Below are 16,895 nucleotides of genomic sequence, written 5' to 3'. Positions count from 1 at the left end.
TGATATTTTCATATAGGAAAGCTATTGATTTTTTCATGTTAATTTTGCAATCAACTACTAGCTGAATTCTCTCACTTCTGATAGTTTTTCAGTTGATTCCCTGGTGTTTTTCAGATACATATCATCCGCAGATAATTTGGCCTCACACTTTCCAAACTGTGTACCTCATTTCTTTCCCTTGCTAATTGCATTGGCCAGTGCTTCTAAAATAATGTGAAATAACAACGACACAGTGGACAGACATGTTTACTAACATGATTTTGGTTTACAATTTGGGAAATCTGTACCAGTGGAATCTGATAGAAGCAATGCCCAGATCAGCATTGGGGAACCACTGACATATCATCTTCATCCGTTTATTTCTTCTGTCTGGAAGCATATTGCTATTTCCATGCTACAGAATATGAGGGAACATGAGGTCCGTAAAATTTCCTAAGATTCTGTGAGCCAGGCTGGACCCCCTCGTTATTGATGGGGAAGGGTGGGGTAACTCCTTGGTTATAGCCCTAGTCACTTGTGCTTTAGACTATTTAAGATTGACTTCTCCCACCTGGGAACCATCCTTATCACTCCATCCTGTGCTTGGCACAAAGGAGACTCTCAGATGAAGGACATCTGTCTCTTATCCTTCACTTTGTCCTGTCTCTCTGACTAGAGAAATCAGGTTCTTGAGATTCCTATCCGCCTTCTCCTGTCACCTTCCTTGAGTGGTGTTTAGGGAGCTCACAGAGCTGACCAGCCTGTCTCCACGGGAGATGGTATGCAGTGCACAAGATTATCAAATGACCCAGATCTCCCAAGTCATGATATCAGCTCAGTTTTTCAGGAAAGGATAAACCAAGCCAGAGGTGGTTGAAAATGTATTTATTTTTCTTCAAATGATCTTTTTTTCAAGCAATAAATAAAAACTGACATGTTTGACTTTTCTAAAAAACAAAACCAAACAAAAAATCCCCTAGACTATATACATCCTACAGAAATACAAGCATATCAAATGTAGAAATGACATCACTCTGAAAGATGGGGCTATTTACAGAAGTTACAAGTATTGCATTGCTCTGTCTTGAAGAAGCCTCTTTCTCCTATGACTCATAAACTCTAAGGAAAGGCAGGGTCCTCTTCAAAGAGGTGGCACTCTCCAGCCCTCTCGATAGACAGGGAAACTTTGAGGGAAGAACATCAACAGCCAGACACTGTATTCGGTTTCCTAACAACGCTCCGCAGATCAGCTGGCTTTCGAGGGGCCTGAAAGGGCGCCTCGTTCAGGAGGTCATGTGGCCCCTGAGCTCCTGACAGAAACCATCTTGTCCCTCAGTGGAGCTGAGGGGACTGGCCATGAGTCCACGCTGAACTAGTGACAAACCCCTGGCTGTGGTTTCTGCCAGACAAGCCAGCTCTGTGTTATCAAGACCCAGCCTCCAAGAGCACCTTGCCATCCAGAAAGTAGCTTCCCAAACTTGGTTACACACGGAAAGCACTTGGGGAGCTTTGAAACCTACTGATGCCTGGGTCCCTCCTCCAGAAATCCTGCTGTACTTGGTCTGGGATCGCCTGCTAGCAGGGTTTCAAAGGTCCCCAGCTGAGGCTGACGGGCAGCCAGGGCGAACCACCACTTAACCAACTAAAGGCTTGGCGGCCCCTCCAACCTCACAGCCCCTTCCCCTCACATTTGAATCACCCGTCCCACCTCCCTCTTCCCACCTTCCCGCAGATTCTACATTTTTTCTCATGGCTTCCCAACCTTTTGGGTAACTCTCTGGAATTGGGCTAGGATGGGTACCTGAGGAAAATGGTCTCAGGAGGCCACGACTGAGGCTGGGAGCTCCCGGCCACTGGCTCACAGGCGGCTTCAGCCGAATACTGCTTGGGGGAAGCTCCACAAACACACTTGGGTCATACAGAGATGCCGGGAGGGAACCGGCAGCATTCTCCAGTCTCTACGGAAGATCCAGAGTGCCTACTGCCTTTGTCAACAGCACAGTTGGTCTTCGGTGTAAGTGGCAATGCTTTCCAGCCATGACACATATTTCATGTCACCAGAAATCACTCCATGGGAGAGACACCTGTTGAAACCCACTGGCCATTTGGACAGACCCTGCGGTGCTGTCTTCATTACAGCTATTCCAAGTCATCAAAGAGGCTTCTGATGGGGGAATAGTGACCCAAATCCCTGTTTCCAATCAAGCCAATTTCCTATTTGATTTCTAAGAGTTTGGGGGCTGCTATTGAGTACAAAGAAAATGGCTTTATAAATAGTGGTTTGACGCTGTGACAGAAGACTTGAATTGGAAAGCAGGGAAAAGACCTGTCTGGGGTGGGTCCTGGGCTCCGACCGTGTGGTTGGGATCCAGTCTGGGAAAGCAGGATACACAAGTTTTGGTCAATGTACACTCATTCTGTAAAAAGCTACTTTTCCTCCTCTCTCAAGCAGTCCCTCCTGTGGGCCTATGTGCTTGTGGGAACCCACATTTTTTCAGACAGGGCTTGGGAAAGGCAGGACCAATGATGCCAACACAGGTTCATGTTTATGGAAGGAATGTAAGGAACCTGGTCCTCTCTGGGATGTGGGGCTGAGAAGGAGCATTCCAACACTATTCCAACCTTGAGGCTTGAAGTTATTTATGGGTGAGCAAGAATGTGCATCACTTAGATCCTCAGAGGGCTAAAAAGAACCCAAAAAACAAAACCAAAAAGCATGCTCTCGCTTCTAGACAAGTTTGGAATTACCTCTACCCTGGCACTGGGTAACAACACTGTTCCACGATACTACAAATTAAATAACACGTGGTTTGTTCCGTTCTCCCTCCCCCCAAGCCCAACCCACCTCCTCCTTTCTCCAAAAGCCATTCCTCCATCTGGAAAGGGCCCTGAAAATGGCAGTATCCCAAGAAAGGATTCTAAGATGGCACTCCAGTGCCCTGGACGCCTGTCACAGAAGCCGAGCAGCCAGCTCCCCTGCAGGGTCTGCCTGACTCCTCACTCACTCTCTCTTGCTGTCCTAGACTTCCACGGGACCTGAAATGGGGTGTCCGCTCCCTTCTTTTTATTCACCTATTCACTTTAAAAATATTCACCGACCCCTCGAATTTTAAGAACGCAAGAATTTGTTGGTGTCCTTCATTCCAAGCAAACCCCCTAAAATTAAAAACTCCCTAAAATTAAAAACTCTGATTGATGCAAAAGAGAAAAGAGATGGTGCTTCCACTTCCAAAAGGATCCATGTCGGGTCTGTCTCTCTTAGCTGGGTTCCCCAATGGCCTTGCCAAATGATTCACTGCAGGAAACACTGAATTGCGCCCAATTTTTTTTAGGAGCACCTTATATGATATGGCATGTATCACAGATGATATACAAGTTCTCAGGCAGGTCTATGAGAAAAATGCTTCCACCGCCAAAGTGAGTTATTGATCACCAGAAACGGTTGTATTGTTGTGGTTTCAAATCGCTTCAGTGGCCCATGTGCCCAAGAACCAAGTGCGCTTCACGCTCCGTATTCGCGGATGCAGTATGCGCGGATGCAGTATCCGCGGATGCAAGAATCAGCGGATTTACGCATCCACGGATTTGGGTATCCGCGATGGAGGGAAGGGGTGCTGGAACCAATCCCCGGCGGATACCGAGGGAGGCTGGAATGAAAAAGTAGTCCCTTCCTTTCTTCCTCCTCCCACCCCACCCTGCCCCCTTCTCAGCGGTAACAAACGCAAGCTGATCATCATGCTAACTTGTACACACCACTTAACTTTCTAACTGCTTTGACGTCTGCATGCTATTGTGCTCTGCTGATCCACATTAACATAAATATATTCTAAATTCACCATCACTAGACTCTTTGTACTTACATACTCTGAGGAGATTCTTAATAAATACCTTTATTTATTATTAAGCATAATTATTCACCTGTTGGTGGTGACTTGGAAAGGAAAACCATGTCCTAAAAGATTTCTTAAAAAAAAAAAAAATCCTGTAACTACAACAACAAAAGGACCAAGCACACAGAACCAGGCACTTCTGGCAAACTTGTTTTTATCTTGTCCCTTTCCCTCCCCTCCCTCCCTTCCCCTCCCCCTCAATAAAACTGGGTGGGCACATTTGCCAGGATCTGTGGGTTTCCTAAGCCTTACTGCTGAAAAAAATGAGGTAAGAAATTCCTATCTGAAAAGTAAAACTGACGCACAAACCAAAACCCAGGTCTTCCCTGCCTGCTGAGGAAGACATTATTGCTCTAAGTTGGAGTGTTGTGTTTGTTTGCGTTAAATATGTATTCGAAGTCCGTATTGCCATTCTAGCTGGCCCCCCGGTTGGCCAAAGAGAGATGGATGGAAGGAGCTCTGTCGCCCCCTGCGGGCCAGTCCCGACCTGCTTGCTGCCCGCACAGGGCACCACCCAACCCCGGGCTGAGAGCCGAAGGGTGTAGGGGAGGGAGGATCCGAGAGGCTCTAACAGCTGGGGGAGGTGGTGATGGGGCTGTGCAGATAGGGCAGGCTGCTGGGCGCCGGGTGCCCCCCGACGGAGACCGGGAAGCTGAAGACGAACTGCGACGTAGGGGTGGGAGTGGCCTTGCCCCGCTCGCGCAGCGGCCCCGACGGGCTGGCGGCCTCCACCGCGCAGGACGTGGCCAGCACCTGCGACTCGAACTGCAGCAGCTGCCCCATGAAGCTGAAGTTGGGCGAGATGATGCTCCGCCGCTGCTTCACGAACTCGAAGGCCTCCTCGAGCCTCACGCGCTTCTTCATCATCAGGTAGGCCAGGCAGATGGTGGCCGAGCGCGAGATGCCGGCCTGGCAGTGCACCAGCACGCGCCCGCGGCAGTCCTTCACCGCATCTGGGGCAGAGAGCGGCGCGCCGTTAGCGGCGCCCAGGTCCCCATCCTTCCCGGAAGGCGGCTGCAGGCGGCCTCAGCCGGGACGAGGGTGCGGGGGGGACTGGAGAAGAGGGGGCCCTGCGGCTGAACCCCTGAAGGAACAGCGCCTCCCAGGCTGAGGCCGCGCAGGGGGGAAACCCACGGTGGGGGGGCTTCTAGAGTTCCACCCCCGCTAGGGTATTTCGGAGAATTAAGCAAACAAAGGTACTACGCTTAGCAAATACGCCAGCTGAAGCTGGTGCAATCCCGGCACACACCGCAGGGTTTTCATTTGCGGGAACAAAAACAATGACCCAATCCTCCCTTTGTCTCCCTCCCCATCCCCAGAGTCATCCTCTGGGCACCTGGGGACGTCCAAGGAAAAGGTTCTTGGCTCTGTAAGCTAACAGCACCTGCTGTTTGCCTAAGCCCGTCATCCTATCCAGGGCCTGCACAACACCCCACGGGCAAGCCTTCCTATTGAGGAAGAGGGGAAACAGGCAGCCCCCCCCCGGATATGGCCCTTCCTAAGTCCCTCCTTCCACACACCAGTACCACGTGGTTCCCTCTTCCCTCCCATCCTCCCTCCGCCAGACTTGGGCCCAGCACCCTGGCCTGGGAGGACCCAGCACCCTGGCCAGAGCCAGCCTACCGATGTACTCGATGGCCTCCATGAACCAGGAGCTGATATCGGCCTTGTGGTTGTCCTCCACCGGGATGCACTTGTACTGATAGTGTCCTTCAAAGTGGTTCGGGCAGTCAGAGGAGACATTCAACAAGGCTGTGATCCCCAGGGCGTCCAGCATGTCTCGCCGGGCTGCGTGATAGGCGCTGCCGAGGTAGAGGAAGGGAAGGATCTCCACGGGACCCCCCTGCACCAGAAAGGGAAAACAAAGCGCCCCCCCACCACGGGCAAACGTCGTTAAGTGAAAGGCAACTGGGCAGGGGGCTGGGACATGTAGGGTGGGGAGAGGGAAGCCAGTCTCAGGTGGGTTTTCACGGGCCCTGGGGACACTGCCCGTGGACCTGGCCCCTCCAGGTTTCCCGTGTGCCGCTCGGGCCCCGGGATGGGCTCTGGCCTTTCTGCTCTGCTATGGGCCCCACCCGCTGGTTCAGGCAGACCACTTCCCCCATGACAAATGAAACTGGCCGTGCCCCACTGTTTGTGACGTGAAGAGCTTACACGCGCTACCACTGAGCTACGCGGCTTAGGCACTTATTTGGTTGGATGCGCCTTCATTGGCAGATGAAAAGCAGACGCCATGTCAACCTCACACACAAGAGGAGGCATCCTGGCAAAATGAGGTAACGCTGGCTTCACTAATGACACCTTTCTGAGTCAGATCAACACAAGTGATCTCGGATTTGGGGAGCAGGGTTGCTGGACCCCATAAATTCACTCCATTTCCCTCTAAAGGAAAGGGCTGGAAGAGGTGGGCTTGTAAGAAATGTAGTGGCATAAGCTGGTTTTCTTGGGAGAAGGGTTGGTTGATCATTGATGTCCATTTAGCATTTACAATTAACTTGTATGGGGGGGCGGACAGCCGAACTGTTTTGAATCGGGGCTGGGGTTTTGGCTTCCTACAGAGCAGCCCACATGCTTCTGGCCTCCTTCCTTGCTTGTGTGCACACAACTCTAGAGGCTAAGTCGGGGACGTATGTGTTTATATTCTTTTCTTAGGTGAGGGTAATAAGAGAGGCAAGAGAAAGACTTCCAAGGAATAGTGGACTCCACCTAACATCACACCCCGACACTCAACACATTCTCCCCAAAGCGAGGCACTGCGTCCAAAGCCTTTGACAAGCAGTCCTCTTCACACCTGGTCATGCAGTGGGGTGCCGCAGGAGCTGCAGCCCAGGTCCAAGGACTCGGCGGTGCTTGGCGGCACAGCAGGTGGGATGGCTGCCAGGGCCTTGGTTTTGGAACAGAATTCCGGGTACTCGGAGGAAAATCTCTCATAGCCACCTGTAAAGGAGAAAGATATTCAGGTTAATGGGGTCACTGAGCCAGCAGGAAACCACAAAGAACTTGAATCCTACCTGATGGAGGAGAGCTGTTGGGAAGCTGGGGCTGGTTGTACCTACATTTGACACTGGGTGGCGCTGTGGGCCCAGAGATAATGGCTGTGGAGACGTTTTTCCCTGAGATGCGGAGACTACATTCGTCCAAGACTGCATCCTGAAAGCCGGGATGAAAGCTTTAGGGACAAGACTTCGGATTGGGATGCAGATGCACAAAGGAGGGTGTGCAGGGGAGATGAAGAAGGGATAATTTCTTTACAGTGATGACAAAGAAAGAGGGAATAGCCACTGGGGGTTTCCATGAGCACTAAGGCAGCCTTCAGCTGGCCCCTGGGCCCTACAAAAATGTCTGTCATCCCCCAGCTCCAGCCCTTCTTTTAGAGAGGTTCTCCAATGTGGGAGAGAATAAAAAACTATTACCCTGGCACCGGCCCTTCTGGATCTCAGCAACAGAACAGATGCCAATCGCACGGCCCCATGAACAGCTGGTTCCATGGACATGGGGCCAAAATGAGAGCAAATGGGCTTAAATCTAAATAAATCCCTCTTGCTACATACAGGTTTGGGGCAAGGGAGGATTTCCTGACCTGAGAGTTGCTAAGCCCTGGAATGGTTCTCTGTGGGGTCGTCTTCCGGGGAAGGGAGGTCATTTAAGTAAAAAGAGATAAATGGCAAACTTCTCTGGAAAAGTGTTAGTGCCATTCAGGAAAGGGCCAGCTGGGCAGATGTGGGCAGAGATGTGGGCAGAGATGCGGGCAGAGGCAGGCAGTGAAACACACCAAGAAGAGAGACTTTCAGCCCGTAGCTCTGATTTTCTTGTGATCTCTGGGACTTCCCTTTGCGGGACACTTACCATCTATTGTCAAGGCTTGGCCCTGCTTGTATTTTTATTTTTGCAGTTTCTGTTGGACCAAAGATGGATTCTAAATGAATTCAGTAGGGTCTGCGGGTTCTGGAACAACCACTCAACTGATGGTCACGTAGGCAGCTAGCCCGTTACGTCTTTATGACTAAGTGATGGGGTGGGTGCCACTGTTCCCGATCACCACTGTGCAAAGCAATTTTCCAACATGTGACGGTTAGTCAATTACTTGCCCTGAATCCCAACCCTAGAAACTTCCGCTTTGGAGAGGAAAGAAAATTACGTTCGCCACATCACTATGGCTTCCAGAAACAGGGCAGACATTTTTTCCTCTCTGATTGGAGGCCTCCTGTTTACCCCACTCCCTCCCGCAGGCTCTAAGTGGATATTTCTCTGGTCCCAGGCCCCGGCTCCTGCTGAGTCATAATGACCAGCCTCCCTGGAGGGAAAACCTGCTAGAGGGGCCAGTACTGCCCACTTCCGATGTGCTGGTGGCCTCCGTGGACTTCTCGTCACAGGAGCGGCCTCCCCGGCCCCCGTTATCACCCCCATCTGTCCCCTTTCCCTGTAAAGCTGTAAGCACCACTGCCCCGAATGCGGTGTGTGCGGGAAGAAAAGCCAGCAAGTGCCTTTAGCTGAAGTCCCTGGGATGGGCCCCTGGGATGGGAAACTTCTGGAGATGCTGCCCTTTGGAGAAAGCGGAAGGAGAAATGGGTCACTCGACCAACGGAGGTTGATCATCTATATGAAAAGCCATCACTTGTTATTCTAGAGACTTCTACAGGATTTGAAATTTTTTAAGTAAGATGATCCGTGTCTTTATTACATACTTTGAGCTAGTAAAATACATTTTTTTCAAAGAGATGCAAGGCATGAGTGGTGCTCTCCAAAAGCTCATCACCTAGACAGGCAGGCCAACAGTCACAGGAGGGCCAGGGCCTGGCTCCAAGGTCACAGAGGAAGAGCAGCCCTGAGGGACCTACAGGTGACTTCAGCTTTACTGGCAACTTCTCAGACCCTGGACAGCCTTCTCCTCCTGGGCTTTACTTATTTTTTCCAGTAGGCATCTTGAGAGCTGGTAGTTAAGACAGCAGAAGAACAGGTACTGGGCACTTCCTGAGCCCCGAGTGCCCTGCCCAGTCAGGGACACCTGCTACCTCCCAGGGTCAACCATCAATCAATCCGGGACGGGGAGGGCCCAGCAGAACCCTCGGAGGGCTCCGAGCCTGCGGCTGACCCTGGGGGTGTGGTGTGCAGGGGAGGGTGCAGGCGGCCCAGAGGCCAGACCCAGCCTGAGGGGGGCTGTCTGTCGTCACCCCCAGGCTGCTCATAACAGGACAGAGAGACAGCAACGGTCAAGAAAAGGCACCATTACAACAAAGTGGAAAAACACGATTACTGAAAAGTCTGTTCCCTCTGGGGGGTTTTCAGAGAACAGGCAGAAAGGAACTAAGTGAAGAAGCAGATTTGTTCAAGGGATAGGAACAAGGTGAGGGCTGCGTCCCTCGGTGGCAGCAGTGGAAAGGTTTTCCCTCCTGAGCCGTTGCTAGCTTTGGGGGCCGTCTGTGGCTGGTAGTTACAAGGAGCATCACCAAAGGATCTCCTTCTGGGGCCGAGGTGCTGCACTGAGGCCAGGCCCTCGGATGAGCTGGACGTGCCCTGGTGGGCCTGGAGCTCACAGGCGAGGCAGTGCAGACACAGGAGTGCAAGTCAGGGGCCATTCAGTCCACACCCCACGAGGCCACACGCCAGGAAGCCACCTCCAGGTATCCCATGCGTGTTCATAAAAATGACAGACCCTCTTAAAAGGAAGTGTTCCTTATGTGTCAGGCTCTTCCCACACAGGTATCCAACCAGTAGCCCTAGAGGAAGGCGTGACAAGCCCCAGTTTTACAGAAGAGGAAACGGAGGTGCAGGGCAGCTCCCAGGTAAGGGCGGGACCGGCATTCAGCCCACAGAAGGGGCCTGAAAGCCACTTTGAACCTGGCCATCAGGAGCCCACCCTGCTGCTCGCCCACTGCTGCCTCCCTGGTGGGCCTTCTCTAGGGGGCTTGCCTGCTGGTTTCATCACGCGAAGAAAGTTTTCACGCAGAAACAGAAGGGATGTGAACAGAGCGCTGCTGACACTTCACCAAACTGCTTCTTTCTGGTGCTTTTCCAGGTAGTCATGGAGGAGCCGTGACCAGCATTTTTCTATTTAATGCAATAGAATAGAAGCTACTTGAATGCACTGCATTTACAGAGCGTGTAATTTCACAGCACTGTGCTTTCAGAGTGACGGTCCCCGTCACAGGGACTTCAGCTAAAGGCACTTGCTGGCTCTTCTTCCCCCACACACTGCCTTTACTCCAGCCCGAGTGTGGCATTAGCCCCGTCAGTGTGGGGCTACAGACACCTGGCCAGGTGATGAGCTACTGGAGGGTACCACTCACGTCTTACATCTCTTGGGAAAAAAAATGTATTTTAAGAGCTCAAATTACGTAATAAGCACACGGATCCTTTCACTTAAAAAAACATTTCAAATCATCTCGAAGTATATAGAGTAGCCCTATACTGGGTCGTGGCAGAAATGAAACTGAATTTCTTAGGGTGGCTGGGATTGAAGAAGACTGTTCCCAGCCCTCTCTCCTCCGTACCTCCCACCCCAGCCCACATCTGTGCAGGTAGCAGAGCCTCGGCCCTTTCAGTAAGAGCTAGATTTAGATCTCCAAGTTTTATCCAAAACTCATGAGAGGGAAAGCTTATTGCCACTGTAGACCCGGAGGGGAACGCTCTACCCCGTGACCCCTGCAGATGTGCAGGGTGGGCAAAGCAGACAGGTGTGGACGCGTCCCAGCTCCGACTGTGGAAGCCCAGCTAACACATTCCCTCTAAGTCCTGTTTTCCACCCTCAAAATGTAGGGATTCCAGACGATATCATCTCTAAGTTCCAACGTTCTGTGATCCTGAATGTCCACAAAGTACTTATTTGCAAACTACAAACTGACAGCAGGTGCCTCAAGACCTATATTTCCATCTTCTGAACACATTTTCACAGCACAAACGCCAATGAATTCCCACCTGGTTTTCTCCTACGTCCTATTGCATGTAATTCTGTAACAGACATGCTGACTAATTTTGACCTGTTTTTCTCATGTTCTTATTTAACAATATACCTTCTAGTCTTAAAGCTCTCGTTTTCTCAACTTCATTTTAAAATTTGAGAGTCTTGGGGGGCGCGGGGGAAAAAGGACTATAATTTTCCACTTGATTCCCCTGAGGAATAACTACATCTACAGTTCCATTCTGTGTTCTTTTCATCTTCTCACACAGAAACTTTAGCTTTGACAACTGGCTGGCCTCCTGCTCATGCAGGGGTGGGAGTGAATGTGTGAGAAAGTCCTTGGGAAAGGGCAGGCTGGCGTAGTGCTGGTCGTCTCACCATAATAGGACTCTTAATGGGGTCTGTGATGGGAAAGACTGTCTCTTGGTGGTGACGATGGTCACGGATCTTAACGTGGCTGCCAGTTTTTCCGCGTGACCCTCTCCACGCTCAGAATATCACCCATTCACAGACAGGGCTCATGGCCTCGCTCTCTTGGGACAGCTTATCAATACGAGGCAAATGTTGCCCAGCAGGCAAGTCTGGGGACATTCGAACGTCCTTTGGCTTTGAGAACTTCCCTTGATGTGGGTGTTGACCTAGGAAGCGCCCCTCTAACTGCTGAGCAGCATTTCCAGTTTAGCTAAATGGGCTTCTCCTCTTGGGGCTCGGTGTCAAGACCTCGGTCCTGGGCCAGCTGGGCTGACACCTGATGCCACACTCAGCCAGGGCCTTGTTTGCAGCCCCTCCCAGAGTCCTTCTGTGCTATCTGCTCCGTTCAGCAAGCCGCCTTCCGCTGAGAGTCTACATTTCTTCCTCTCAAACTTCCTCTTTGTTAGATGGGAACTGCCTCCCAGCAAGGACACCAGCTACCTGGTTTCAGATGTTCTGAGTTTTTCAAGGAATTTCTTGGCTCTTTAAAAAGGCCACCCTTTCTCCTCTCTGAGTTCTCTGTGCAGCCCACCTTGGTGGGGACAGCCTACCTTTCCTGTAAGCATCCAGGACAAGCCCAAGGGAGCTGTGATAGGCTTACAGACAGTCAGGTTGTCACTCTCAATTTACACCTACACCCTGTCTTTCGTTGCTTTTGTTGGTTGGAAACATCCAGTTCAAATGATGCAAAGAGTAGTGAGTTTGCTTCATTCCTTACAATTCTTTAAGGCCTTCGACTAGGGGTTAGGAATTACCTTTAAGGCCTACTTTTTTTTTTTTTTTTGTAATTCTAACAATTCTTGGCTGTCACGGGCATTGTGTCCTGTTTGCAAGGAGAAAAGCCAGTCCTTTTGCCTTTGGGTGAAAGAGGTGTTCAACCTCAGCATCCCCCAGGACTCTGCTGTTTGATGCCACTGACCTCCTGGAAACGGGGATGGGCAGGGCAAATGGACACAGAGAAAGAAAAGACAGATGACAGTCACCCGAACCCCACCCATAGCATCCATTACGGGCCTTAGTGGCTGTTTTCACAGGAAGCATAATGCCAGGGCTGTATGATCAGGCCTGGGGACTACTGGGTAGGTGACTTCCAACCTGGAAGGAGAAGCTGGAGTATTTAGTTGATCTTCCCAGTTTCTCAAAACAGCTCCAGGACAGCTTTTAAATCAGAACTTGAATAAGAATGGACAAAGGTCATGGGCTGAGATGAATTTTAGATAGAAGGAAAAGTAAGATAATGTTTTTATACCTGACATCTTCGGCATAACAGACTGATTTATTTGGAGACTGTGGGAGGTAAAGGAAGACTTCTGTTAGGGTAAGAAAATGCTCTTTTTATCTTTCTCTACTGACCCCGGGCGGATGGGGTGGGAGCGGTTGTCTAAAACCCTATTCCAAGGATCTATGAGGAGCGAGAAGGGGACTTCAAAGGAGATGTGTACTGTAATAAAATCTGAAAAGCTAAACTTTCTAAACTGTCCCGAAGAATGTCTTACAGGATTTCAAATAAAATGAGCTTAAAAAAACCCTTTATCCCAATGGGAAACTTTTACTAGCCAAAAGAGCAGAAAATGTAGTGATTTGGGTTACTGCTTTTAGCAAACCTTGGGTAATATTAGGAATGTAAAGGCCAGATAGTATTTCATTGATAGTAAGTGAAGTTTACTCTAAACTGTGAATTCTTGCCTGCGGTATTAGTTATTAACTGCCTGCAATGAGTAACCAACTTTCTGCCCTCCAAAGTGGCAGAAATAGGAAAATCGGCCTTTAAAAATGCAATTAATTGGTAGAATTAGATAGCCTGTGGCCAGGAAGGGTAATAGAACTTCTGAAAATGCCCAGCTGTTTTTCCTCTCCCTCCAGGACGGCAGACACCAACAATCAGTCTTCCACTGGCTTAATGTCTGACCACTTTTATTCCACACCCACCACTGCGCATGAAATGAGATGCCCAGGAAGGCCCATTGGCTGCAAAATAAAGGAACAACTCCGGTGGGAAAAAAAATGACCCAACCCCTAATCAATTAAGGCATTTACTAAAGATAATCTAAGGGGCTTGTCTCCCCCTGTTTCCCTTTAGTTCCCCGTCCCCAGCTCCCCACGCCCATGAGCCCACATTTCCTGCCGTTCCACTTCTCCAAGGGATGGGAGTGCAGGAGGCATGGCTGTCCTCCCCGCCAGGCACGTTCCCGCAGCGCTGGGGGAGCAGACCACGCCCATTTCCCTCTGCCCTCACTAGGGACGCCTTTTCAGTAGAAGGCAAGGAGAAGAAAGAGGACCTGTATGGAGACCGCCTCTGCTTAGCACATAAATGAAGATAAGCCAAGTTGAATAGAATAGGACCCAGTTAACCTCAAAGATGTTCCACCACCACTGCAGAACAAGCTGGAAGGAGGCCCCCCGCGCCCAAACTCTGTGAATTTTAGGCGGCTGCTTCCAAAGGCAGGCTCCCTTTGCTTAGAAAAACCCAGCTGAACCTCTCCTGGCTCCTCCCGGGGGGCCTGTTCCCGGAGAGAGAGAAGTTCGGTCCAGGCCTAGACACTTTCCGGCTCAGAGGATGCGGACTTGGAGAGGCAGCGGGCGGTCCTCCCTGCCCGCACCAGGGCAGACAACAGGAGGCAGTGCAGGCCTCGGGAGGAAACAGCCTTTAAAACACGCCTTTTCCGTGGGCCAGGCACCTCGCCAACCGCCAGGGGACTGTCGTTTTACCCACAGGCTGCCCGTCCAACGCAGCCTTCACATTAGCATCTGCCTTGCGCCGGGCGGCCGGTCCGCAGGGCGGCTCTCGGTACAGGTCTGGCTCCGGGCTCTCCCGGCGGGATTCGGGGGAACCAGGGAGGTGCCGCGAGCCCCAGGCGGAAGCCTTAAAAATCTGTCTCTCTCCCCGGGAGCGGGGCCTAAGTGTCTGCGCGCCCGGAAACCCTAGGGCGGTCCTCTCCGGATTTCTTCCAGGAAGAAAAACAAAACAGAACGAACCCAGACCCCACGTGCGTCTGCCCTACCTCGACAAGGGTCCTGGGTTCAGGGGCCGCGCAGGCAGGCGCGCGATCGGGCTCCAAATCAGGAGCGATCGAGGTCAGCGCGGCACGGAGAACACCCCGGCCAGCCCCTGCCACTCGAAGGGACTTTGGTCCCAGAGACATTTCTCTCCTCGTCCCCACGAGCGCGGGCACGCCGGCACCATGCGAAGGAGTGCAGGAGGCGTGCATCAACAGCCCGGACCCCAGCCCGGCGCTCTACCCGGTCTGGGGCCGCGTGGCTCCCGGCACAGCTCGGCGCCAGGGCAGGCGGGGGCCCCGGGCCCCCTGCGCCCAGCTCGCCGGGCTTAGCGGGCCTTCCGGTGCAAGGCCCTTCCTGGCACTTTCTCTTAAAGCACTGGGAGGAGAAGGGAGGAGCGTTTGGTTCAATCTGAGGTGCCTAGGGCCGCCCTCGTAGAGAAAGAAAAATCAGCAAAATCGCCTTAGTAGTTCAACCAAAGGTCAACAGCAGCATTTCCCCAGCAGCTGACAGGTCAAATGGCCAGGAAACAACTGCCGAGAACAAAGTCCCCCGCTGTTCACGGGGGCAAGCCTGGCCCGCCGGCACTGGGCAGTGTTGTGCTTTTTGGCAGGGGCGGCGGGGAGAGGTTTCCGCCGCGCCTCCCGCCCCATCTCCCTTCCTCTCCGGTGAGCGGGTCTGGAGAGGGCAGGGCAGGAGGGAGGGGGGCCAGGGGCGCCGACAGGGAAAGGGGCGGCTCTTTGATGGCCCGGGTCCGAAACGCCTCTAGGCTCCGGAGGCCAAGACCCACCGCGGGCGAAGGAACTCGCGGAATGCGGCGCGGGAGGAAGGGGCGCTGCGCGGCAGGGGCCCCAAGCAACCCGCCAGCTCCCCGCCGCCCGACACGCCCGGCAGGTGCGGTCGGCGCCCCCGTCCCTCCAGGTACTTGGGTAGCCCTCGACCCTTTCGGGGTTTCCGACTTGCACATTTGACAAGACCTCCCCTCCCCAAGAGTTTCGCACTTAAGCGCGCGCCGCCATCTGAGACTCGAGTCTGAACAAAAGGTCGCACTTGTCGCAGTTTGAGGCCCCGTCCCGCCTGGCGTTCCCCAAATACTCGGACCTCCCGCCTCCCGCTCCGGAGCCTGGGGATAGCCCGAGGCGGGAGGGGTTGGCGACCCTCCAGGTGGAGCTCGGAGTTGGGCAGCAGGGGAGGAGAGAACAGATCGCTCCACATCAGGCCCGCAAGCCGATCTTCGTTTTTGCGTTTATGAAGGGCTGGTTTCCAGCCGGACCCGCAGGGCCCATCCCATCCCCGCGCTCACCCTCCTTCACCCCCTGCCCCATGTCTCGGGATCTCTGGGTCGGACTCAGGGCGGGGCCCGGACACGCCAAACCAACAGGCCTAACCTCTCCCCCACCACCCGCACCGTGGCACTTGGGAGCACTTCCCTGGACTCGAAGGTGGGCAACGCAGCTGAGACGCTTCGCCCGCAAGGCCAGACCGTTAGTGGCTGTAAACAATCGCAGAATCGCCAAGAAGGGTCCGGAATTTCAGGTGACGGAGCCCTCGCCGTCTCTGAGGACCTCAGGAGCTCGCGCTTGCACACAAACACACAGAATCCTTGCACACCACGCGCACACACCAGTACGCACAAAGGAGTGCGCGGGGGGGATCCCGCAGCCACGAGTCCCTCCAGGCACCACTTCTCCTGCCCACTAAGGCTCAGGCCGCGGAGCCCCGCCGCATCGACCCTCCAGCTCGCGCCCGGCGCCGGCGTTTACCTTTGAGCAGGCAGATGTCGGTGCGCTCTGCGTTGCGTCGCAGCGCCTGCACCACCAGTGACACGGTGCTGTCCTCGCGGAGGCTCTCGGCACGCGGGCTGCGCTCGTCGTAGACGATGACGGCTGAGTAGAGGCCGGAGCGCAGGCGGGCGCGGACCTCCTCCTCCGCGGGCAGGATCTGCTCCAGGCTCACCGAGCCCTTGGCCCGCCGCCGCACGATGGTGTTGCAGCGCACGTTGACTGAGCCTCGGATGTAGCCGGCGCTGTGCGCCAGGAACGGTCGGCAGTCCAGCAGCAGGCACTTGCCGCCGCTCAGCAGCCCCAGGGCGCCGTGGCTGCCGCTGCCGCTGCCGCCCGCGCCGCCACCGTTCTCGTCCCGGTTCATCAGCCTTTTGAGCACGCTGCAGTCCATCTCCCGCAGCTCCTCCACCGTCACCATGGTCGCCAGGAACCGCGGCTGCTGGGCACGCGAGGAGGCGAAGGACGCCCGGGCCAGCGGGGCTGCAGGAAGGGGCGAGCGGGGGCTAAGGGAGGGCGCGGGCAGAAGTGGCCGCAAACTTGGCCCTTAGAGGCTCCCACGGCCGAACCTCTTCTCCCCGGTCCCCTTCCTCCCGCAGCCTCGCAGTTACATAGCAGTCCGATCGGCCTCGGGCGCCAGGCAGCACGGTGCCAAGGGGGAGGTGGCGGTGGAGGGGAGTGTGTTTACGGGAGAGGACCAAGGGCTTCTTTCCGTTGTCGCCTCTATTGTATTTTGCCCGTTGTGCTGCTCCGGCCGCCGTTCCCCACGAACTGCCGGAGCTCCGCGGTCTGCCCCAGCCAGAGTTTCCTCTCCTCGGCTTATAGATTTATTAATCCTCCTCTGCTCTCCCCCGGGAGGGGGCAGATTCATTACTACCT

At 53.6% G+C, this 16,895-nt stretch overlaps 1 protein-coding gene across 1 annotated transcript; it reads right to left on the bottom strand.

The window, feature by feature from the left end:
• Positions 1-4,428: 4,428 nt before the first annotated feature.
• On the bottom strand, positions 4,429-16,437 carry DUSP4 (dual specificity phosphatase 4; the record flags this gene model as incomplete). The annotated part of the gene is made up of 4 exons (XM_079726676.1): positions 4,429-4,822; positions 5,493-5,712; positions 6,661-6,806; positions 15,999-16,437. The coding sequence occupies 4 exons, from the start codon at positions 16,435-16,437 to the stop codon at positions 4,437-4,439; spliced, it is 1,191 nt and encodes a 396-aa protein (XP_079582802.1). The 3' UTR covers positions 4,429-4,436.
• Positions 16,438-16,895: the final 458 nt, after the last annotated feature.

Source organism: Hyperoodon ampullatus (genome assembly GCF_949752795.1).
Source record: "Hyperoodon ampullatus genome assembly, chromosome: 20".
Lineage (NCBI taxonomy): Eukaryota > Metazoa > Chordata > Mammalia > Artiodactyla > Ziphiidae > Hyperoodon > Hyperoodon ampullatus.
Note: the sequence above shows the minus strand (reverse complement) of the source record. Positions and strands in the feature narration are given on the sequence as shown.